Genomic DNA, 25,193 nt, shown 5'->3' with positions numbered 1-25,193 from the left:
ATCTGTATTCCATTACCCACCTTCCATCCCCTCTGCTTCGCATCCTGTTTGACTTGTAATAGAGAGACTAGAGAAGTGTCAGCGCACACTGCCTCTTGTAGTCTTGATCAAGAGTATAAGGAGATCTACTGTGGGCCACCAGATGCGTTAGACTTTCCAGAGTCATGTACATGGCATGCATATATACCCATGTATGAAATACAAATACACATATCTTAAGCATTTATGGTTACAGGTATGTAAACTCCATTTCATAGTTGTTGTTTCAGGTGAAATGTAGAAGGAATAAAAGTAAAATATAGGTCTACCTATTAATTTTACTATGTGAGTATTTTTCTGTATATTGAGTACTTAAATTGATGTGTACTGAAATAGTATTATGTAAATTACTCTTCTATTCGTTGTTTCTTGCTTTATTCAGGCTTTGGAATGGATCCATGACAATGGAGAGTTTTATTTATCCACGCATACCTCCACTGGTTCCAGTATCCATCACACTCAAGAGTTGTTAAAAGAACATGAAGAATTTCAGATCACTGCAAAGGTAAATAACCGTACACCTGCTATTGCTCTTCATCTCTATCTCCCTGTATTAGCTTTCTTATCTGTTTCCACTTGATATGATAGGAAGCAAAACATTGCTAATTTTACATTAGAGGATTGTGTTGGCCTTGCTTGAAAATAGAGAAAGAAAACTTCCTTTCGAGTCCTGAGCTTGGTTGGTTTTCAGGTCAAACATGGATAATTGGAACTTCACTCTTCAATCTTATTTTATGTGAACAAAATGCAGTAAGACTTCCTATTTTCCAATTTGTGTGCTTCAAAATACTGAATATTTTACTAATGTGAGACAGTGGCATAAGATTAAAGCTTCACCCATTTAGGTATGTCCCTTATCTAGAGTAACATATTGTAATGCAATATTTCTAGGCTTAGTACTGTGCACACTGTGGCCACATGGGACTTCGTGTCACAAGTGCAAACCTAACATTCCAGCACATATTGTGCCATATTAATTGGTGAGCTCTGGCACCAGTAACTGCAGAAGAGACCGGTTTCCCTAATTACCATGTTCTACTCCCCGTTGAAAAAGTTGCAGTTTGTTAAAACCTCTTGGCTCTCTAACCTGTGTGGGAAAAAAATAAAGCCTCAAATTGGTAAAAAGGTGTTGGTTAAAAAGGACACATGCTGGAACTTGAAATTGTCATGAGGGCACACAGGAAGGAAAGAGAGACGCTGATTACATTATAAGTGGAAGGACCTAAGCATGCTTACACACACACCATGCCAATAGTCCACTCAAAGATTTGGTCCAGCCCTTTCAATGTTCTACTCCTGTCACACCTTTGGGTATGTGACACAGTTCTGCCTCTGGTATTATCAGTGACAGTCCAAGGTTAAAGTATCATTGTAGTGTAGATCCCCTACACATGTACAGCCATTGCCAGGAAGATGCATTGTCCTCATGTTTGAGCTTATGTCTTTACAGACTCGGGGCTAGTATTTGTATTGTATATTGTACTGTGCTTAAATACCTTAGTAGGGATCCGCACCTTTCGTGTCAGGAGCTGTAGAATCACCTAGGAAAGCATAGTCCTTTCCTTAAAAGTTTACCTTGCAGAGATGATATACTCTGTTTCCAGTCAAGAGAATTTCTAAAAGTTAAACAGAAGGCAGCACACTCTGATTTTCTGTTCCTCAAAAATAAAATTGTGTCTGCTTTAAAACTCTTGGGTGGGATAAAGGGGAGAACCAGTTGCCTTTCATCACCCCTCCACTTGTTTTTAGTAATTAATTACACTAAATGAGCTCTCTCATTATAGGTACTTGGCAGTAACTTTACTTTTCAGTATTTTCCTGTTGTTTTTCACAGCAAACCAAAGAGAGGGTGAAGCTGTTGATACAGCTGGCTGATGGCTTTTGTGAAAAAGGGCATGCCCATGCAGCAGAGATTAAAAAATGTGTCACAGCAGTGGACAAGAGGTACAGAGACTTCTCTCTGCGCATGGAGAAATATAGGACCTCTTTAGAAAAAGCCCTGGGGATTTCTTCTGATTCAAATAAATCAGTAAGTGAGATTTCTGCATATACTAGTAGAAGAATAAGCAAATACTTTAACATACTTCCTTGTTGCTGATTAGATTGTCCATTGTTATTCCCTTTCTCCTCCCTTCACCACTTTTCTTTTTCTCCTTAATACAGAGCAAAAGCCTACAGCTGGATATAATCCCAGCTAGTGTTCCTGGGTCAGAGGTGAAACTGCGAGATGCTGCTCATGAGCTTAATGAAGAAAAGCGAAAATCTGCCCGCAGGAAAGAGTAATGCAGTCTTTACAGATACAAATCTATACATTACTGCTAGTGGAGCAACCGTCATTTTTTTAATTAAAAATTAGAATTAACCACTGTATATAAGAATGTAGGAAAGGAGAACACTGTATTACTTGGCGTGTACCTCCCATAGTCTTGCATAGACTTATTCATTGCCTTATTCCAATTTTGATTTCTTGACTATCTGGATTTAGAAAGGATTATTTAAAAAAAAAAAAAAAAAAAAAAAAAGAATTGGTAGAATTCCAGAAAAATTCACAAAAAATAAGTGGATAAGGAGGGAAATAGTAGTAATAAGGGTCAAAGTATTTGCAAAATAAGACTGTTAAAATTTCAAATAAGTAACACAAATCCATAAAAGGTCAGAGATTTTTTTTCCTATATTAATTGTCTTAAAATCCTTGTTGCTTCATTCCTTAATTGTTTTTTTTTTTTCAATTTAAACTATACTAGTGGGAAACCATCTCCCCACAAAAACGTCCTCTTGATGTTAATTAAGCTTTTAATAGCTTTTCTTGTAATATCGGAAACACAATAAACTCATTGGAAAGGAGAGAGCATATTCTGATTAGTGGAAAAGCATTCTCATGTGAGCTAAAAGGCTGAGATTTCATCTTTCATTCTTTTGTCATTTTTAAGGTTCATTATGGCTGAGCTCATTCAGACAGAAAAGGCTTACGTAAGAGATCTCCGGGAATGTATGGATGTAAGTGTATATTTTATGGGACAAGGTTTCCTTACGTATATCATTTTGCTTCTGAATTTCTTTAGCAGCCAAATGGTGTTAGTTTGTAATCATAGGGCCAAATTCTGAACTAATCTATGCCTCCGGCTAACTTGCTGGTGTCAACAACGGAGAAATTATCCCGCATGCTTTTTTTCTCATTTTCATTTATAACACTTCATTGCTCTTTGTTCTCTTGAAAACACTTTAATGTATTCAGAAATGACTGTCCACTTTTTTTGGTTTTTGATCAGTTTGTTTTGTTAGTAGCAGAGATGAGCGAGCCTCTGTTAATTCTTTTATTATGTTTATCACGTGTTTCAGGATTGACTGCCTCTCTCTGAATAGAAATTCAGAGAGGTTCCATGGAAAAGTGCCCAGTAATTGTTTAACTCGCGCAAGTAATGCTCAGCAGTAGCTATTACACAAAATGAAAACTTCTGGAAACCAAATGTAACCTTGATTATAATAGTGTGAAGCACTGTTTGTTGTCAGAAAGATTGCACATTTTAAAAGATAGTCTCAAGGATCATATTTGATTGTCAGTTTCTGGCCTTGACTTTTTTAAGCTGTAGTGTATACATACACCAAACGTTGAATTTTTTTGTACTTTTCCCTGTGAGAATATTTACTTACAAACATCAAAAATTGCTACTGTTAGGGAACTTGATACATTTTCATGTGCCTTCTTCCTTCCGGTCAGACATATCTATGGGAGATGACCAGTGGCGTTGAGGAGATCCCTCCTGGCATTGTAAACAAAGAACACATTATCTTCGGAAACATGCAGGAAATCTATGAGTTCCATAATAAGTGAGTAACTTAGCTTACATGACAATGTTTACTAGTAAAGATTAACTGATCACTTCAGGTATTTCCCAATCAAAATATTGTGTGAATGTGTGTGTGTATGTATGTGTATATATATATATATATATATATATATATATATATATATATATATATATATATATATATATATGAATAAAGGACACTTTGCCTCATGTTTGAATTACCGGCTTCAATGATAGAATTTTTTAGTAAATGTAAATATCTATATAGATCCATTTACAATAATCTTCTCTGGCCCAGATATGTCTTCTAATCTTGAATTTTTTCAGAAGCAACTTGAACACTTACGTAAAGTTCTAGATTGGTTGATTGCCTTGAAGAGATGGAGACCACTGATTCTACTTAGCACGGGCAGTGATTATACTAGGCTCATCATGTTCACCTGCCAGTGGGCCTCATTTCTGATTTTAGAAACCATTGCGGCTGGTAGGGTTGCCAGGTGTCCGGTTTTTACCCGGACAGTCCGGTAATTGCGTCTTCTGTTTTTCTCGGACGGAAGGCTGGAGGGGACATTTTTCCCCTGCAGCATTTGGCGGGGGCGGAGGGAGTATGGAGTGTGGGTATTTAAAGGTGCAGAGACTTTTTTGCTCATCCAGTGTGGTCTCCCGTTTTTATTTGGTCAATAAATTTGGTCCCCCATGGTGGGGGTTTTTGTTTTTTCTCAACCAATTTTTTCCCCTGTCATGTTCGAGATTTTTTGCAAAAGTATCTTGCAACCCTAGCTACTTGGGAGAAGATAGTTCAGTCTCTTTTTCTGTTGTTCCCTGGCCCTTGTGTGAAAATTGCCAAAAAGGGTTTCCAGTAGCACTGGTTATAAGGAGTTTAATATGGACACTTCCTCAGTATACATTTTTTTAAACTCTTAATGATCCATAAGCATTATGTTTAGCTGGCTTTTCTCACATTTTACCTCCCGTTGTTTGTTACATGCATTTACTGCATCTTGAATTACATTTGATTGAAATATTTTTAGGTTGCAGATCATGTAACAGGCAAACACGCAGCCTTACGTGGCTTACCACCAGCCAGACCCTGATGGGTGCTTTTACAAGCTTTTGTAATAGAAATAGCAATAATGTCTAGCAGAAGATACCATTTTGTATATTATCTGAGGGATTCACAATAGTTACATTCTCTAATGATCCGCAAGGTACAATATCAATGTGCAGTATGTCATATCAAGAGAAAAATCTCAGACTTAATGAAATAATTCATACCAGAAACTTTGATCAATAACAGATTACGTGGAAGAGATGTTCCTTCCAGAGAGAGCCACTTGTTGGTTACGTTGTAGCCACCTGTGTCTGCCCTTTAGTAACTTCCTAAGAAGTCTGTCTTGGTTATAGATAGCAGAGGATTTTTTTGCTTTGTTGATTGGTGGCTTTGAGGTGGGAGGGCGGCAAGGCAGCTTCTGTTGCAGGGTCTGGCCTCCCTTCTCCTTAACTATCTTTTTCTGACATTTTAATGATTGAACTGTTCCTTAGGATTAGGTGAGAGGACGTGAATTAGCTCCTTTTTGAAGGGAACAGCAACAGTTACTGCAATCAGTAAATAAACACTGTTGTATTGAGCTTTTTACTGCTGTATTATCACCCACCATTTAAAATCTATTGTTTGAAATGTGATATTTATTTATCGTGTCTTGGCAACCCAAATTCTCATCCATTGATAGTATCGTGATCCAGTTGCCAGTGTGCTGCTTGTATGAAAATTCCGTAACAATATATCTGCTTGAACTCGAAATAAATGTTAGCTGTCCTAATGAAAACATGCCATGTTCCTTTGAATAGCATTGTTTCCTTTTTTCTCTCTCCCCATAGCATATTCTTAAAGGAGTTGGAGAAATACGAACAGTTACCAGAAGATGTTGGACACTGCTTTGTAACTTGGGTAATGAAATCATGGTTGGTGATAGAAGTAATGAATGAAATTGAAAGCAGAAGGAGATGGAGGCTTTTGCTTTGTGTAGTCTTTCTTCTTCTTGGAGGAAACAAACTATTGACTTCAAAAAACCAATGTCTGCCAACAAATGCAAGAATATGACTCCCATTGAAATGAGTTTGATTTATATGCATTCACCTGAGGGCAGATCAGAGTTCTAAATCAACTTTCTCATTCCTTGTTATTATTTTGATTGTAATATGTTTAAAGAGCCATCCTGGATAGCCATTGACCATGTTTGCAGAAAGTTAATTGGATGTGGATACAAATTTTGTATCTACCCAGCGCTCTATGCTGGGTATTTTCTCACAATGTTGGGATGACTTAGAAAAGAATCCCAGTAGTTTGACTGGTTTCAGGCAGTAGAAATGCTCTTTGATAAGCTGTTTAAATTTGCATTTTGTTCTGCAGGCAGACAAGTTCCAAATGTATGTAACATATTGCAAAAATAAGCCAGATTCCACCCAGCTGATATTGGAGCATGCAGGAGCATATTTTGATGTAAGTACTAGGCTCTTTGTGCATGTGTTAAAAATGTGGATGGGTTGTTTTAATCATACTGTTCTGATTACGTTGGAATGCCTAAGAATTTAGACATCTACTAGTAACACCAGAAAAACTTTCCATAATTAATAAATAACACTGATGATCCCAATTTTTAACATATAATCAGTAACAGAATATGGTATAAGTCTTTGTCAGTGTTCCCTCTAAGCTCAGCAGCAGCACAGCTTCACAGCCCTGCCCTTTCAGAAGCTCAGTGTTCCCATGCACAGAGCTGACTGACTGGGTGGGGCTGATTCATCACCTGTGAAGCTGTGCTGCTCTGCAGCTTCTAGGGAACCCTGGTCGTCATACTTAAGAAATCAGAGAAATGCCACAAAGAATGAAGCAATTTAGCAAATCAACTTTCAGAAAGGCTGTTTCTTGTTAGACAAGATTTTAAAATCAAAGCCACTCTGTCCTGTCGAAAAAAAAAAGTCAAAGTAAATCTGAGAACTTTTATGTCTATGTAGGGATGTTAAGAATTGGGTGTTCCACTAATCGCATAGCCAATAAAAATTCTTTCGACTACATGATTAGTTGATAAGGGAGGAAGTCTGTCCCAGCTCACACCAGGTGTGGGCGCTACCTCTGCTGCACTTCTGCAGTTTAGTAAGAGCCAAGTGGGCAGGCAGCACAGCTTCTACTACATTTAAACTGCAGAACCGCAGTGTGGGTAGGTCCAGGGACTGAGCAAGCCCAGCTCAGTCCCAGCTTGTGCCGGGTCCAGGCACTATCCCCACTGCAGCTCTGAATTTTAAATGTAGTAAGAGCCAGGCAGGCAGATAGAGAGGCAGTGAGGGTGTGAGGGGGAAATGTGAGTAGAAAATTCAACTAACCAATAAGCCTAGGCTTATCAGTTACTCAACAACTTGCTTGCGTGGTGTCTAATATGTAGTGCTGTGTTGCTATGTTAGTGCAATAAAATCAATTAAAATATAATTTTAAACAGTTGCTATTGCCTATCAAAGGAATTGGAAACATAGTTATGGTTGAATGTTCTGAAATGCAAATAGATTTTTAATAGTTAAAACTCAGATATAAAAACTACAGTTTGAGGCGCATGCTGCACATTCTAAAAATGATGAATTTAGGGTAAAGAGTCTCCTGTCTAGTGCTTAGTACCTATGCTAGCAATTGCCCCTAACAGGTGTAGCTCACACAACTCTGCTGAGTGTTTATAGTGCTTCTTGGAGTGCTTGCTCATGTCCGTTCCAATCAGGTGTGCGCGTGCCGTGTGCACAGAGTTGCGGAGCCTTTTCTCCTAGCAGTATCCGTAGGGTCAGCACGGGGAGCCCCCTGGAGTGGCGCCGGCATATCAGGGCATATATACACCTGCTGGACCCTCACCCCTTCAGTTCTTTCTTACTGCCTTTGACGGTAGCTGGAGCATTCTAGACAATCAGTCTACCCCTAGCTTCTTTGTAATTAGTTAGTGTTCCTGTTAGTTTTTAGTATATTGTTGTAAATAGTTTTATTATAAGAGGGGCTGTTTATCCCCTGCACCTCTCCTCAGCCGGGGAAGAGATGCCAGGGCCCCACAGTTTTAAGCAGTGTGCGTCCTGCCTTAAACCTATGCCCTGTGGTGACCCCCACAAGTCCTGCCTAAGGTGCTTGGGGGAGACATACTCCATTCAGATCTGTAAAATCTGTAGGGGATTCAAGCCCAGGACTAGGAGAGAAAGAGATGCCAGACTGAAGAGGCGCCTCATGGAGTCTACGCTGCAGCCGCTGGCACCAGAGGAGCCTCAGTCGGTGCGGGGCACTTCCTCCTCGGTTCCAGACGGCTCTACGGGCCCTGCGAAGCACAAGCACCGCTTCATGGCACCGCTCCCACTCTCCAGTACAGAGGAAACTGAAGGACTCTGGAGGAAGATCCCTGGACAGGAGGGGCCAGAAGGTGCACCCACAGGAGGGACACTCGGCAGTGAAGACACCTAAGGAGCCAAGTAAGGAGTCAGGCCATACTCGCTCTTCCTTGAAAGGAGAAGCTGAAGGGCCACTCCCAAAACTGAGGCCTTTGACCCCGGAAACCTTTAATGTTGCACGCAACCTTATAGCAATGACCGCTCAGGAGCCGCTGCTGTCTGCAGTACCGGACCTGCAATGCCTGAATGCCCCGGTACCTGTCGCTCCTACAGCGCACTGGGGAGCTACAGTGCTGGTGCCGACCTCAGCAGTGGCATCCTCCCAGTTCCTGCATGTGTCCCATCGTGCATGTGTCCCGCAACTTCTACCCCCTGGATTCCAGGACACTTCTCAGCACCACCACGGGGCACGGAGCCGGGGTTAGTGCAGTCCCTATCTACACCGGCTCGGCTGTTGATGTCGGCAACGTATCCGGTACCATACACGGGTCACTGTACCCAGCACCAACAGCGGCACCGGCACCGGCACCAACAGCAGTACGGACAGCGACCCCACTGCTCATGCTGATCCCTGCACCAATTTCAACCCCGGCACTGAGCCATGCACCGTCCCCGGTACCATCGGTGCCAGTCTCATCGCTGTTGACTCAGGCTACGATGCTGCCATTATCCACCATGTGGTCAGCACTGGGAGCAGCTAATGTCCCGCCCCGTCCGGCACCACTGTGTCCGAATGCACAGACTACAGCACTGTGCCCCCGCATCAGAGGTGGATAAGTTGATGACTGCATAGACTTCCAGACCAACAGAGGCAGGTGACACAAGTGCCCATGGGCTTGCCCATCAGACTATCAAATGGGAGCCGGCATCAGTACGGGCAAATCAGCATGAGGACGAGCCGATGAGGGTTGACCCCATAACAGGACAGTAGAGAAACTGTCAAAAACATTATGGCTGACTCCTGCCTCCATTCTTCCCACATAGAAAGGTGTGGAGAAGCATTATTTTGTTCCCAAAGTGGGCCACAAATATCTCTTTTCACGCCCTCACCCAGGTCCAAGCAGCAGGACAGAGAGAGTGCCAGGGTCTCCCGGGTCCTACTCCCAAAGCAAAAGAGCCCAAGAAGTTAGACCTGTTGCCACCAGAGGATTACAACTGTGTATTGCTAACCAACAGGCCATGCTGGGAAAGTACGCTTTTTAATACATGGTCAGCCGTGGACAAATTCAAGGACCGGCTTCCACAGGAGTCTCGCCAAGAATTTGCGGCCCTAACCAAGGAGGGCAAAATGGTGGCTTGTACGACCTTACAGGTGGCCCTTGATTCCGCCGACTCAGCAGCCAGAACAATGGCTACGGCCATTGTAATGAGGAGAAATGCGTGGCTGCAGGTATCGGGAATTCCCCCTGAAGTGCAAACCACATTGCAGGACCTTCCATTTGAGGGGGGAGGGGGACTTTTCTCAGAACAAACGGGCTCTAAGCTGCACAGTCTAAAGGACCCAAAAGCGACTCTAAGATCCCTGGGGATTCATAAGCCTGGGCCCTTAAGGAGACTGCTGAACCCCCGACAGGCTTCAAAACCATTCCTGCAAGGCTTTAATACAGATCAGGGAAGGAGAAGAGGCCGTGGTAACAGCTGGCATGATCAATCCTGTGGTAGTCAGAGGGTTTCCAGGTCTGAACATGACAAGGGACCAACTACATCCCAGGGGCACCAGTCCAAACCATCGTTTTGAAGGCATGGTCGAGGATAGCGCACCATTACAACCCCTTTTTGTTTTCCGCCTCTCCCGTTAGGCTTGATCAAGCATAACTTCGAATCAATGGTTCCTGAGCCTGGTAGCAAAGGTATATTCTATTCCCTTTACGTCTACCCCCACCTCTACCCCCCCATCTACTCTTCCCTCTTCAGGGACCCATCTCACGAATCCCTGCTAAGACAAGAGGTAACAAAACTCCTTCACCTCGGATCAGTAGAGTCGGTCCCTCCAGAGTTCAGAGGCAGGGGCTTCTATTCCAGATATTTTCTTATCCCGAAAGCAAAGGGAGGTCTCCGTCCCATTCTAGACCTCGGAGCTCTAAACGCATTCATAAAGAAAACGAAATTCAGAATGCTAACCCTATCCTCTATCATCCCTTCCCTCCAGAAAGGGGATTGGTATGCTGCCCTCGACTTACAGGATGCCTACTTCCATATCACCATTGCGCCTGCACACAGAAGGTTCCTGAGATTCGTAGTGAGCACGGAACATTTCCAATTCACAGCCCTGCCCGTCGGTCTATTTACAGCATCGAGAGTATTCACAAAATGCATGGCACTGGTTGCGACTTTTATGAGACGCCAGGGAATACACGTCTTTCCGTACCTGGACGACTGGCTGATACAGGGATCTTCCCGAACGCAAGTGATGGGACACATTGCAAACACCAGAAGTCTGTTCCTCAAGCTGGGCCTCATAATAAACAAAGAAGATCCACCACAATACCCGTGCAAATAATAGAGTTTGTGGGAGCTCATTTAAACTCCACATTGGAGATGGCTTTTCTACCCAATCACAGATTCCAAACCCTGAGAATGATGATCATAGCCCTTCACAAATCACGTATAATTACGGTCCGCAACTGCATGTGACTTTTGGGCCATATGGCAGCCTGCACATATGTGGTGACCCACGCCAGACTCAGGCTTCGTCCACTGCAGAGTTGACTACGGTCAGTCCACCATCCAGTTCAACACCCCTTGGACATGGTAGTCATGATCCCGGAAGGGGTACTTCCTGCATCCACCAGTTCAAGGAGTGAAGACATAGTATATACAGGGGTTTCTTTCACCAAACAAGTCCCGTCTGTGCAACTGGTGACAGATGCATTAGACGCCAGGTGGGGAGCCCACCTAGGGACTCTCTGGACGGAGGGGTTATAGTCACCAACAGAGTTGAAATTGCACATAAACGTAAAAGAGCTCAGGGCTGTCAGACTAGCATGCCACACCTTCCTGCCCTACCTGGAGAACAGAGGAATGGAAGTGCTGATCGACAACACTGCCATGTTCTACATTGACAGGCAGGGGTGCACTCGATCCTCCCCCCTGTGCAGGGAGGCCCTGTGGCTCTGGGAGACCTGTATCTCCAGGGTCATCCACCTGTAGGCGACTTACCTTCCTGGATCCAGCAACACTCTTATCAGACAAACTCAGTCGGTCCTTTCAAGTCCACGAGTGGATGATCAGAAGGGACATTTTAGAGGAAGTCTTCCGGAGCTGGGGTCATCCCCTTCTGGACCTTTTCGCCTTCAGGACCAATACCCAGTGCCTGAACTTCTGCTCCTTCATGGGACAGGGCGCGGGGTCCCTAGGGGATGCTGTGCACATAAACTTGCCACCCCAGCTCCTGTATGCATTCCCTCCCTTTCCGCTGATACAGGACACCCTTCTCAGAGTCAGACGATTCAGAGCAATGGTGATTGTGATAGCGCCGATGTGGATGAGACAACATCGGTTCTCCATCCTGTGGGAGTTGTCAATAGAGGAACCAGTACACCTGCCTCTAGTCCCGAATCTAATTACGCAAGACCTGGGACAAGGAACCTTATGCTCTCCCAACCGGACAGCCCTCCATCTCACAGCTTGGTTCCTGAGTGGCTCTCCACACTAGAATGGGATTGTTCGGCGGAGGTCCAGAGAGTGTTACTGGAAAGTAGGAAACCATCCACAAGAGCCCTATAGGAAGCTAAATGGAAGAAACTCTCGGCGAGGACACTGAGAAAGGGAATCGAACCGACCACGGGCAGTATTCCATTGATATTGGACTATCTGTTTATATCTCAGGAATCAGGGCCTTGCTACCTTCTCTTTGAGGGTATACCTCGCAGCAATCACAACCTTTCACCCGGGGGAGAGCGGGAGGTCGGTGTTCACCAATTACATGGTAAAGAGATTCATGAAAGGAATTAACAGACTTATTACCATATACACGCCCCCCCCCCCCTTCCCGGTTCCACCATGGGACTGTAATGTAGTCCTTAAGGGTCTCATGAGACCAAAATTTGAGCTTCTTGCCACTTGTTCGCTAAAACACCTGTCATGGAAGGTAGTGTTCTTAGTAGCGAAAGCCTTGGCTAGAAGGGTATCCAAGCTCCGAGTGATGACCTCAGAACCATCGTATACAGTCCTTTTCAAGGATAAAGTCCGACTACAGCCTGACCCGGCCTTCCTTCCCAAAGTGGTATCCCACTTCCATACATCCCAGGACATTTACCTACCTATGTTTTTTCCTAACCTCATTTGTCAGCTAGGGAACAGACTTTACACTATCTAGATGTGAGGAGAGCCATTGCTTTTTACATAGAAAGGACAAAACACTTTCATAAATCTGTAGAGCTCTTTATTTCCATCACAGAAAGAATGAAAGGATCTCCAATTTTGGCCCAGTGCCTATCATCATGGATTACCTCCTGTATTAGAGAATGCCAGCGGGGGATGAGTAAGAAACTTCCGCTCTCCCCCCGCTAATGGCACATTCCACAAGAGTGCAGGCAGCATCTGTGGCATCTTTGGCTCAAGTGCCGATCATTGACATCTGTAGGGCAGCCACATGGTCCTCAGTCCATACATTTTCAGAACGTTACACAATTATTCAGTAGGCAGGGTGGTGGTGTAATCTGTGGACAAATAGACATTGTTACTCTCCAACCTCACTGCCTGGGATACAGCTTGGGAATCACCTGACTGAAATGGACATGAGCAAGCACTGGAAGAAGAAGAAAAGGTTATTTGCCTTGTAACTGTTGTTCTTCGAGATGTGTTGCTCATGTCCATTCCAAATCCCCCCACCCATCTCCCCTTTGTAGGAGCTATTAGGCGAGGAGGAACTGAGGGGGTGAGGGGCCAGCAGGTGTATATATGCACCGCTATGCCGGCGCCACTCCAGGGGTCTCCCTGTACTGGCCCTATGGATACTGCTAGGGGAAAAGGCTCCGGAACTCCGTGCATGTGGTGCACACACACCTGATTGGAAAGGACATGAGCAACACATCTCGAAGAACAACAGTTACAAGGTAAGTAACCTTTTCTTCTTTGGGTACAGTCCTTCTAGTAGATACAGTGTAGAATGGGGTAGGAGAGTCCAGTTCCTCTCACTCCATCAGCTTCCAACTCAAGGCCCTGCCAGGCTGGTCCAGCTGCTCACTTGTTGACATCTGATGTCTGCCTCAAGTTGTCTTCCCTGGGTGACTTTCTACCTAGACATGCACCCCATCTGGCCACTGCCTGTACCTGGGGAACATCACCTGCTTCCAGCCCTGCTTCCAGTTGCTGGGTGCTGTGGCTCCTATGCTCCTTGGCTCAGGGTGGGCTCAGTTCTGGTGGAAAAGCAGAGTCGTAGCCCAGAGCTGCACCGTAAGATATCCCGCTCACCCCCATGGTAACTCAAGTCCCCCTCTCCCCTACGCGCACCCTGTCCAATAAGGGGTTTATATAGCCCATCGTAACTGTCAGTCCAGTTATGGCACCCCTTGCTTTTATATGGGAGTTCTTACCAGAGATGTGCAATGTCCATTAAAGACAAGGGCAAAGCGGCAGCAACTGCTTCTGGACTTTCAGCACCTGAATGTCACTGAGGACTCATAATTGCCACATTAAAGGCCCTTTCCAAAAGGCCCTTGGCTAAAGAGTGCATGGGTATTTAAGAATCAATTATGCTACTCCCCCTGCTGAAGTATGTGCACTGAACCATCACTAGTGAAATGGATATTGGGAAGAATTATTTGTGCAAAGAGGAGAAAAAGGGGGCTTGTGATTTAAAAATCTTTACTGGTATCTGAATTGTATACCAAAGAGATTTTGATAATGCCACCAACACCATGAACATTTTAAAGACCCATTGTGTTGGACTTCCATATAATGCATTTCTAATAAATGAAAATGAACATCTGTGTTTGGGGGAGAAAACTGGTTAGAGATGACCAAATAATGCTATCTAATGTATAATTAGGCAACTTACATTGATGTAAAAAGTGTGGAGATATGGACACATATTTGCACATAACGCTCAGGCATATAACACTCATATCTAAGTATTTAAAGCAAAATGTAGGACAATGTAGCACTTTAAAGACTAACAAGATGGTTTATTAGATGATGAGCTTTCGTGGGCCAGACCCACTTCCTTTGATCTGAGGAAGTGGGTCTGGCCCACGAAAGCTCATCATCTAATAAACCATCTTGTTAGTCTTTAAAGTGCTACATTGTCCTGCATTTTGCTTCAGCTACCCCCAGACTAACACGGCTACATTTCTATCACTAATCTAAGTATTTAGACACTAAGACTGCATTGCATATTATAGGAATTGTATTCCACCTTTATAAACCCGTAAACCTAAGATCTCCTTTAAAAAGCAGTATCTAGCATTTCAGCTTCAGACTAAAAACACACTTGACTTCATATTTAGTACAGAGCCATGTACCACATGCTGTGTGTGTGATTGTATTACAGTCATGGTTTAATAGCTCAAGGATTCAATAATTTGCTACTTTTAAATGAGTACAATTATCCTGTGGGTGTAAATTATGTTAACCTTTTGTGCCAAATTGACACAAAGCAATCAGTTAAACATTCAGTATTTGAAATTCTTAAATAGCCTACTTTTATAACTGTTCTAGTGTAATGGAAGAATTCCTCTTGATGTAAATACTCAGCTTTCCTCTTAAAAATCTTGCCTACTGTTGCTGAGCTCTCTCTTTTCTGGTAAGTTGTCACTAAATTATATTTCATGCTCCCTCTGCTGGCATAGAATCAGCAGTTAATGAAACATGTTTTCTTGAATTGGTTACACTTAAACTAGCAAACTATATGGCAAAACCTGTTCCCAAATGGATGTTGGCTATTGCCAGATGGAAACATCCAAAAGCGTTTTCCTGTTTAACCAAAGTGACTTGGGAAATAATAATCTAAGTTCAGATGTCTTCACTCAGTGTTTCAGATCCAGAATCTTTGCTAGTCAGATGCAGGTCCTTTTTAAAAAATGCAATTGGCCAGAGAAGGCAAAAGAGTTTTTATATGTAAGGGGGAGCAAATAGACTTAAACTGTATGCTTTGGTTTGAAAATCTTTCTATACCATTCTTTTCTTCTTTGCTAATTACAATGGAAAATACAGGTTCTGTATCAAAGGTAACACTGCTGGCTGGGTAACTTACTGTTGTTTATACACGTGACATTCACATTTGTTATTGTTTAATGCAGGAAATACAACAGCGACATGGATTGGCCAACTCTATCTCCTCTTACCTTATCAAACCTGTCCAGAGGATAACAAAATATCAGCTCCTTTTAAAGGTAGGTATCACATGAAAATTTTAGGACTGAACTGTCTGATGCTGCAGTTCTCATACAGGAAAACTCCTATCATAATTAGTAATACTGTTGCTTGCATAAGTCCTGATGCTGTCGCTGTTCAGTGAGCCTTACTGAAGACGAGTGCTTGGAGACAACAGAGGAACAGGTTGCCGCAGGATTCTGTGCTTTCCTATTCAACTGTAACATCAATGACCTGCCAACAGTGGAGTCACAAAAGTTCATTCACACAGACAACCTCTTTTGTGGTACCCAGACCCACGTGGTTTGTGAGCTTAATGCCACCTTAAACCAGGACATGGCAAAGTTAGCTGACTACTGTAGGACTTGGCACCTCCAGTCAAACATTGTAAAAAGAGTCTCCAGTTTGTTCCATCTTTGTCACACCAGTGCACCCAGAGAACTGAATGGTTATCTGAATGGTCAGAAGATGAAGCATCATGTAGTATTGGTCTATCTAGGTGTGTCCTTAGGCTGCACATTACATTACCAGGCCCACCTGAAGAAGACAGCAGCCAAAGTTTAGATGTGCAACAGTCTTACCTTGCGGACATTAGCTCTTGCCAACTCATATTTGGTGGCAGAGTACTCTGCACAAGTATGAAGTTGATTGTCGCACACCAGACTGTTGGATTCGCAGTTACATGCCACCATGTGCATCATTTCTGGTACTTTGCATCCATCTTACTCCCAAGGCTTCCAGTTCTGAGCATTATTTCTCCTCCTCCTATCAATTGAGGTTGAAATGGCAAGTTGCTGGAGAAGGTACATGCCAGTCCAAGCCTTTGTTGCACAATGGCCTTTTTAAATAACCAGCTGCACATTTGCCATCACATCGCAGATAATGGTCTCATCTGTCACGCTAGGACGTTAGGGTGGAAACACTCTGGCGAGAGGAATAGATAGCCATTAAAATTCCCAACCAGCCCCTCATTGCTGATGGCACAGTTTGCTCACCTGGTTTTGATTTGCCCCATTACCAGTGGTTCCTATTGAGCAGGTTTCAGACCAGGCAAGTTCTTTTTGCAGCCAACCAGTATCGCTGGGGCCTTCACAATATCGCCTTTTGTGCAGCAGCAGCACGACATAGGCCATGATGCACGCTGTCAATGAATGCTTGTTTACTATGTTGAGCACTGGCCTAAAAGAACTGATGATATTGTCACTTGGCTAAATAAATAGGCATGTGCTGAATAAAGTTGTGAACCTCAGGAATTGGAGTAAGAAAATGCTTAAACATGAAAAATGGTTCTAAAAAACAATTTTCTGTTGAGATGCCTGAAAATAACATGTGACACCTATAAACCTGCCTAGAATCCTACTTCAATGAAAAAAAAAATACTTCATTGGTTTTTCTAGTTAAAAATAATAACCTAATATCCTTCCCAAGAGTTTGTGAATAGCTTCTAGAATGTCGCTGCATAAGCCTTTAGTTATATTAATATTTTTTTAGAGGGAGAAGAAAATGAGGACCAACCCCGTATCCCCATGTAAATAAAAAAAATAAAAGCCAATTGAAAGTTAGGAATGAATGACAGTCTTCATTTATAGTTGTTTCATAATTAGTGAAGGAATGCAGTGGCAGGGTTGCAAGTTGGTTCAGTCTTGAATTGAAATTTGTGTTATGAGTCCAGTGTAGGGCTGCTTGTGGTTGCATTTAATAATGCTAGAAATGGCAAGCTTTCCTCATGAAATTTCAGCCTAAAATGCCAGAGCCAAAAAACACACTGGCATTGTCTGGCTTTCATCTGCACTGGTGAGAATGCCTAGATTGGTTGTTTCCATTAGTTTTTGCCTGTTATCTGGATCAGCATCAGAAAATAGGCTAGGCTTCTTTCACTTTTGGAAGCAGCCTGTACCAAATACACAGAAGTGGGTGTAGTTGCAGCGTTCCTAATCCAACCCCCCTCCCTGTGCCTGAAATCTGAAGGGACTGTAAATCAAGGCTGGGCATACATTTTGGCCCTATCTCCGGACTTCATAAAGTAGATCATATAAGGAGATATGCTGAAGAAAGGCTGGAAAAAATTAAGGCTGCCCATTTTCAGGGAAGTATCCAACTGAGAACATCAAGTTTATTTTTCTTCTTTCTGTGTTTCCAAGGATTTGTGCATTATCTCATGCTGCTCGTTTGTCTTATTTCTGCACCACTCCCTATACAGTTTATTTAAATTTAAATTGTGCCTCTCTCTGGCCTTTTCATTCTGTTCTGCTGCGTGGACATCAGCAAAGTGAAGCATCCTGTTTATATGCTTCATGGAGGAGTCTTCTAATACACTGTTGCTTTGCTACTACCTGCACAGTGAAGTAAGGGAATAAAGCAGCATTTTAAAGAGAGGAAACAGGCAAAGGAAGGAGACTTGATAGATGTGAAAGAGCATAAATAAGAGCCACTAGGAACGAGCCAGGAAATTAGTGGCAATTGAAATTTCAGAGGAGTTGGTTATTTCTCCACATAGTGGCCAAGTTGCTTTAGTCTTTTTTAGAACCTGTGTCCAGAAAGTTCTTGAAGTATGTTTCAGCTTTCAATGTTAAAGCCACGTAATTCTGAAGTCTGCTTCTCTAATTTCTTGCATTTGTTATGTTGACAGTTCTTAAATAGAAGTTAAGTAGCAAAAATAGGCTAAGAATGAGCAATAAGACAGCTTTATGTTTTAAAGGGAAAAGAAATTTTAGAAACTTGCTGTAGCTAAGGAAAACCTGTGGTGTTTAGCTACAAAATGGTCCAAGACTAAGAAAGGCCTGCCTTGGATGTAATTTCATTCTAAAATCAAGTGAGGACTCCACGTGGGCACAAGGATAAGAACTGTTGCATCAGAATGCAGGATTATGGCCCTAGTTTCTAGTGCTCAAGCACATCCCTTTGACTGGTACATTATATATACGTATGTTTTCAAGCAAACGTAAAACTTCTGGAAGATTTGCAAGTGTAATGTAACACTGTATAGGCCGTTTTATTGAGTATTAGACATTAAAAATTAAATCACTTCATCAAAAGCTTGTTTCTTTACCACTATTGTATTAAAAGACACTCTAATATTTGGATCAGTTTACTTAATAATGTATGAATGGTTAACTAAACAAATATAATCGCTTGCTACCCATTCAGGTCACGTTTTGTGAATATGCATGCTACGTTGACACTTGAAGTCTGAGGGGAGCTGAAGGGTGTCTGGCAGGACTGCTTTGGTCACCAGAGCAAATTCTGTTGTTTTTCTTTATGCATTGTAGACACAGATGTTATGCTAATAATGACCTGCTGATCTTCTGCAGGAGCTGCTCACCTGCTGTGAAGAAGGTAAAGGTGAGATTAAAGATGGCCTGGAGGTAATGCTTAGTGTGCCAAAGCGAGCCAATGATGCCATGCACCTCAGCATGCTGGAAGGTAGAATTAAAACTTGCCAACATACATTTGTGTAATAAATTCTAATCTTATTTAAATGTGGTTTGATGTCAGTGACATTTAGGGCAAAAGTGGAAGTTTGCTTAGTCGCTTTCACTTGCTAATGATGTTGATATGTTGTCTTTCTTTTTTTTAATATGGATTTATTTGAATCATTCTTTTTATAAAAGTACTAGGGGCTGAGCCCCCTGCTCACTGTGCTCACCAGCCCCACTCTTGCAAGGGAGGGGAGGTAGGCAACCCCAGCCCTCCCCCCAGCCACCAGGGAGGGTCAGGCAGTGGTTTCACCAGCCTGGGCACCTTCTCCCCCACACACCAGCCTGGGTCCCTTGTCCCTCCTTCCCCTGCCCTCCCCAGCCCAGGGCTCCCTTCCCTTTCCCCCCAACACTAACCCTCGCCCCTTGCTGACTGCAGCGCACACTTGGCCCAGCTCTGACCCCAGCATCCAGGGAAGCACAGGGGTGATTGGCTGCCCCACATAGGGCACAGTGAGGCACAGGTAGTGCTGTATGCATGTGGCGCTCTAGGGCACTGCAGCCTGCTGAGGCAAGGAAAGCAGCAGCACGGGGAGCCACTGTCCCTTTTCTCCCCATCCCCCCGTATGGTCCCACCTGTGCTGCTCACTGCCCCAGCCCTGCCCAGAGAGCCCAGGGTAAGTTGGTGTGGCAGCTCCCCTGGGCATCTCAGGGGTGCTCCTGGCATCTGTGCTAAGTACAGCAGCTAAGGACAGTGTGAATCTCCGCAGGAGCAGCCGGACTCCGGGTGATCGGGCACTGCGCTCTGCTCCCCAAGAGCCCGCTCCTAACACATAAGCCCAATTGGGAGCCCTGCTCCTAGTACCTGTCCCTGGGCTGCTGTTCTGAGCATTGTACCCTCCTCCCCACTCCTGGGCTGTCATGGCTGCGATGTGGGGTCTGCCAGCAACTGTGCCATCTTTTTTGGTGTTGAAAAAGCCCCATGGAGTAGAGGAAGGGGAGTAGGGGCTTGGTTTAAATAGGAATTCCAAGTGGCAAGTGGAAGCAGCAAGATCAGGCTTGAGCAGGAAGAGAGGAAGGAGGCAGGTGGGACTCAGAGTGACATGATGACATCACTCTGTCATCCCACAGGAAAACTTTATATATATATATATATAAATAGAGAGAGAGAGAGAGAGAGAGAGAGTAGCAGATGACAAAAAGCAATAATATCTCTGATTAAAAAGGTTTTTTTACATCTTGAAAAGGATCCATTTACTTAGAGTTGAAAAGTTTAATTTAGCTCTACAACTTAAGGATTCTGAGGGCTCACACCTTGAGCTAAATAACCTCTGCTGCATTTCTCGTCCAGTGCCAGAACTTTTTTTGAAGTTCAAAAAAGAAAGTATTAAAGTATGTAGAAAGTATCAAGAAAGTTTAAAAAAAATTAAATCCACCAGAGATAGTTCTGGTCTATGTATCACGTAATAATCTCCAGGAGGTCGTTGCTTTCACATCTGTAAGCAGTCTGTTTCATAACTGACTTCTGGTTCAAAAAGAGTACATATTTTGACAGTTTAAAAAAAAGCAATATAAACCAGTTTAGTCTGAGAGAGAGCCAGAAAACATCATGTACATTCATAATATAGGAGGCATTAAATTTGGATTCAATTTCTTACATATGCTTTGAATTGACATTTGACCAAAGCCATTTCATAGTTTGTTCTTGGTCATGTATTGCTTAAAAAGATCCCACACATACTTGATAACTTTGATGGAATCTCTGTTACACAAAGCAGCCGATCACAAAGACTGATAAGCCCATGACCACAGCAGATTTAAATTGCGCATAAAGGATTTATCACAGATGGTTTGGCTAGTATTTACATTTTCTTTGACACTATTGTTACTATAGAGTTGGACTCTGATTAAAAAAACTGAAAACTCTTCAGATAAGATTTCCAAAATCTAAGTGACTTATGAGCACCCAAACACTCCTAAGCAATTACTTTTGAAAATCCTCCACTCCATATTCTTATGGAATTGCTAAAGTGAATGAAAGTTTGTGCAATCAGTCCCAAATTCCTTGTTAAACATGCAGTGTGATTTTTGAATACTAAAAAAGCATTAATGCTCATCCTTTACCACTTAGAGCCTGTAGGCTGACTCTACAGAATATTCTAATGTGTCTTTCATGAAGCATATGTGTATAGTTATGAGTCATTCCATGGTAGATGAATCTAGTGAGTGAACACATTTCCTTTTATATCTCAAGAGGCTCCTAAATTAACTTCCTAATCCAACTTCTTTCAGATACTCTTCATATTGCTGCCCTTTATGATAAAGAATCCCTTTTGTATAATGGCTTAATAAAACACAAATTGTTGTGGTTCTGTACTTTGAGAAGCAAAGATGTGTGTGTACAATGAAGACTGGAATAGTATTTCTCTATGTAAATTGTTTTATACTGTCATGGTAGTCTAGGCCCTGGTTGTCTGCAGTTGTGCTATATATTTTTTACACTTAAATGTATAGTAAATGTAATTCACTGTTAAATGATGGAAAGGGGACTTGAATACCACTTTTGCTGTGATCTGAGAGATTTCTGAGGTGTGTATTGTTTCTATAGTAGTTATTGACCTTTTATTTAAAAAAAAAAAAGAAAAGAAAAAGATGTTATTGGCCTGGACTGAGAAATGCATTGGTTAAACTGTGCTTGCCAGAAATCTTTCTTCAAATTATGTTCCTCTTTTTTGAAAGAGATGAGCCTGACCATGCTCATAATAAGTACCCTAAATTCTAAGGATGTGTCAATCCCAAGTAGGAATGTGCAGCTCAGGTCAATCAGTTCCTTAGCATTGTAGTTAGAATAAATCTAGTTGGACTTCTTAGAAAAAGAAGGTGCAAATTTGTATCCGCTACTTTAAAATCGACTCCTATTGTCCTGGCTTTCTCTCTAATGAGGTTAAAGTCTTATCTGGCTTTAGGAGACTTGCAAACCACCCAACAAAATAGTTTTACAGACTTCAGCCTAAAGTGGCAGAATCCTTGTAAGAAAAGTTTTAACTTCATGATGGGGGTTGTCTATGAGAAGCTGATTTTGGAGACGTATCATTTGTGGCAGGAATCTTATCAGAACCGTTCACAAGACCTTTCAGCTGTTGAATCGAAACATAAACTTGAGTTATGATTTGGCTTTGAACTGTAAAGCATACCCTAAGCTCATGGAACCCTCTCTATTAAAAATACTAAATTTAATTAGAAAACAGAGGGTGATGGAATTATTTGATAAAGCATGGTATGTTTTTAGTGTTCCCACTTTTAATTTTCAGCTTCACCTTGTCTGTCTTTGCTGGTTTTGTAGGGTTTGATGAGAATATTGAATCTCAGGGAGAGCTCATCCTTCAGGAATCCTTCCAAGTTTGGGACCCCAAAACTTTAATCCGAAAGGGTCGTGAGAGGCACCTCTTCCTCTTTGAGATGTCCTTGGTCTTCAGTAAAGAGGTGAAGGACTCCAGTGGGAGGAGCAAGTACATATACAAGAGCAAATTGTTTGTAAGTATGAGAAAACAACAGAAGATTGTTGTGCCCAGAACATTCAAGAATTTGTATCCAACTGTAACCCAAAAGTAATAAGCAAGTGTATTCAGATGACTTAAGCATGACTTGGAAACATATCTGTAGCTCCCATTTCACTTTTTAAAGTAAGCGGTTAGGCTTACTATCTTGCTGTGTTTCTGAGAAGAACGGTTTGTTGAAATAGAGAAATTAGCCCTCATGGACCATGTGGAGGTGAAAGTGAATTTTAGATTAATTCAGTCTATAACAGTTTTGTATTTATCCATTGTACAGGTGATTGTTATGTAGGATGCATTTTATAAGACTAAATGAGTTTTTAAACATGGATTTAGCTGACAGAATTAGTAGTCATATTTAGTCATTAGCCATTGCAGTTACAGAAACACCCAGATCTCCTGATCAGCTCTACAAAGATAAGAGTCTGTCGATTCTGAAATAAAATAAATTAAATACTTGCACTCGGCATTATGGAACACAGAACTCCATAATAATAGCTTCAGTATTATGTTCTGGTCTTTCAGTTCAATTGAACACTGCCTGCAAACAGTATTTCATTGACTCCAGATAGTTCTGTTTATGATCTGTGGAAAGACATAAACATAAATCATTGTTTTAATTTTATAAAATGCCCTTATCATACATTTTGGCTAGAATTATAAAGTTTAAAAAACAGAGACTGGGATTTTTAAATGGAGCGTAAGTTAGATAAGTATCTAACTTACTTTCTTTGGCAATCCTGGTCTAAACCAGTAATTCAGAGAAAGGTTCAAATTAGTACAAAGCAGTCTCTCGGTTCCTACCCTGTCCACCCCACATGTCTATCAGCATCAATCACCTGCAAATCCTACCCTCTGGGACAGATTGGGAGAACAAGTACAATATGACCTAAACATCCACTTTATTTAAGTGAGGCTGATGTTAAATACCTTCATTGCGCAAAACGTACTTTGTGTCCCACATGAAGCTGACACGGGGAAATCGTTAGCTTGAGCTCCTCATGTGATCTCTGCTGCTAAGGCTTTACCTGGAAAGAAAAGCCACTTGTAGGACAAGTACTGAAAAATAAACTCTGTCCCTTGCAATGCTGTCATGTCAGTTGTCAGCTTCTGTTAGTAGCTCTCAGAGCCACGGTGGCTGCTGGGAAAACACCGTGAGAGCTGCTTCCTTACACAAACTGCAACCTGTCACTGTACCTCAATTGTGAACTACTCAAAACACAAGAAAGCTCACCCACCCCTCATTATCCTGGTCCTCCAAATTTCCTGAGGGCATAGGCTGCCAGTCATCTCCATCTGTAGGACCTTTATTGAGACAACTAAACTGTTTTGGGATCTAAACCATGGTTTGAAGTTTCTAGGGATGAGAAGTTGGTTTATTAGCCCATTGAACTGCATAAAATTTCTTCCTTACCTGGCTAAATGTTAGGAAGCAAAATGAGATTTGTCAGTATTACTAATATCTAAAACAATCCCAGAACTGAGCTTCCTGTCCAATGCAGATGTCTCATATTGCACTGTGCCAAATAAAGACTCTAAGGTGCAGTTTGTGATGCTCTGCAGCATCCTGCCTGATAAGAGGAATAGATCACATAAAATAAATTTACAAAAAAACTCTTAATATGCAACAGGAGGAACAGTTTGAAAATGTAAATGTAATAAGAGTTTGGAATCAGAACAGGTTTGGATGATAGAGTTCCTAGGACAATTTCTGCTCATGCACATAAATAATGTTCTGTAGCTTTCCTGTGAAATCGCAGCACTTTCTATTTAAAATTAACCATCTTGTATCTGGCAAAGATACAGATGTGTTGAGAGTTGATACCTAAATGCTTTGGTTTGCTGCCACATTTTTCATATGTAATAGAAGGCAGTGTACTGTCTTCCTTGTGCCCAATCCTGCATGACAGTCAATCTGTCCTTTGCCATTATTAGTCTGTGAGAGGGAAACATTGTTGTGTGTTTATGGAATTGGTAATCATAAAGACAGAAGTAGGATTAGCGCTTGTGGAAAATTTTCTGCTTACACCGGTTTCGTCAAAAACCCATGTTCTGTGGGAAATTTTTCACATCCAGTGGTTGCTTTTCATGGAAAATATTGAATTTTCATAGAAAAATCAAAAACTTTTTGACTGAAAACTGATTATTTCCTTTTTCAGGTATTTAGATAGAAATTTGACATTTTCTGTAGACATTTTTGGCAAAAAAAAAAAAAACCAACCCCCTAAATCCCTCTGTTTTTGTTTTGTTTTTGTTGAAAAATTCCATTTCTAACCAGATCTAACGAGGAAATCGTCAAGATAATACCCTGGGGATTAAGTTGAAGAAAGAGAGCAAAAGAATTAACAAGAAATATAAATGTACATTGCTTGTCTCAAAATCAGATTGATAACTGAATTACTAAGGTTGGACCTCCCTTAACCAGGACTCCTTGCTCTGTGGTCTGGCATGGACCACAGATGTTCATGGACCACAGAGCCCAGAAAGAGGGAGGTCTGGCAACGGGTCAGGAGTGCCGTAAGGGGCACCGGCGTCTAGGGAGCTTGAGTCTGGCCATGGACCTCCAGCCCCAGCCAGAGATCTCTGGCCCAGGTATCCGGGCTCCAGCAGCCAGGAAACTCCAGCCCCAGTGGCAGCCAGGGAGATCTCGC

The 25,193-nt window shown here is 42.2% G+C and overlaps 1 protein-coding gene across 4 annotated transcripts in view; it reads left to right on the top strand.

Moving 5' to 3' along the window:
* Positions 1 to 25,193, top strand: part of TRIO (trio Rho guanine nucleotide exchange factor) — a 412,227-nt gene that overhangs the window by 253,611 nt on the left and 133,423 nt on the right. For all 4 annotated transcript variants that reach the window (XM_006117079.4, XM_075921462.1, XM_014570469.3 and 1 more), the window contains exons 21-30: positions 422 to 544; positions 1,874 to 2,068; positions 2,203 to 2,318; positions 2,970 to 3,036; positions 3,758 to 3,867; positions 5,727 to 5,796; positions 6,259 to 6,348; positions 15,500 to 15,592; positions 18,884 to 18,995; positions 22,332 to 22,522. In XM_006117079.4, the coding sequence (XP_006117141.2) occupies positions 422 to 544; positions 1,874 to 2,068; positions 2,203 to 2,318; positions 2,970 to 3,036; positions 3,758 to 3,867; positions 5,727 to 5,796; positions 6,259 to 6,348; positions 15,500 to 15,592; positions 18,884 to 18,995; positions 22,332 to 22,522 (1,167 nt within the window). The remainder of the gene's footprint in view (positions 1 to 421; positions 545 to 1,873; positions 2,069 to 2,202; positions 2,319 to 2,969; positions 3,037 to 3,757; positions 3,868 to 5,726; positions 5,797 to 6,258; positions 6,349 to 15,499; positions 15,593 to 18,883; positions 18,996 to 22,331; positions 22,523 to 25,193) is intronic.

Source organism: Pelodiscus sinensis, chromosome 2 (assembly GCF_049634645.1).
Source record: "Pelodiscus sinensis isolate JC-2024 chromosome 2, ASM4963464v1, whole genome shotgun sequence".
Taxonomy (NCBI): Eukaryota; Metazoa; Chordata; order Testudines; family Trionychidae; genus Pelodiscus; species Pelodiscus sinensis.
The sequence above is the reverse complement of the archived record's forward strand: the minus strand, read 5'-3'. Positions and strand labels throughout refer to the sequence as shown.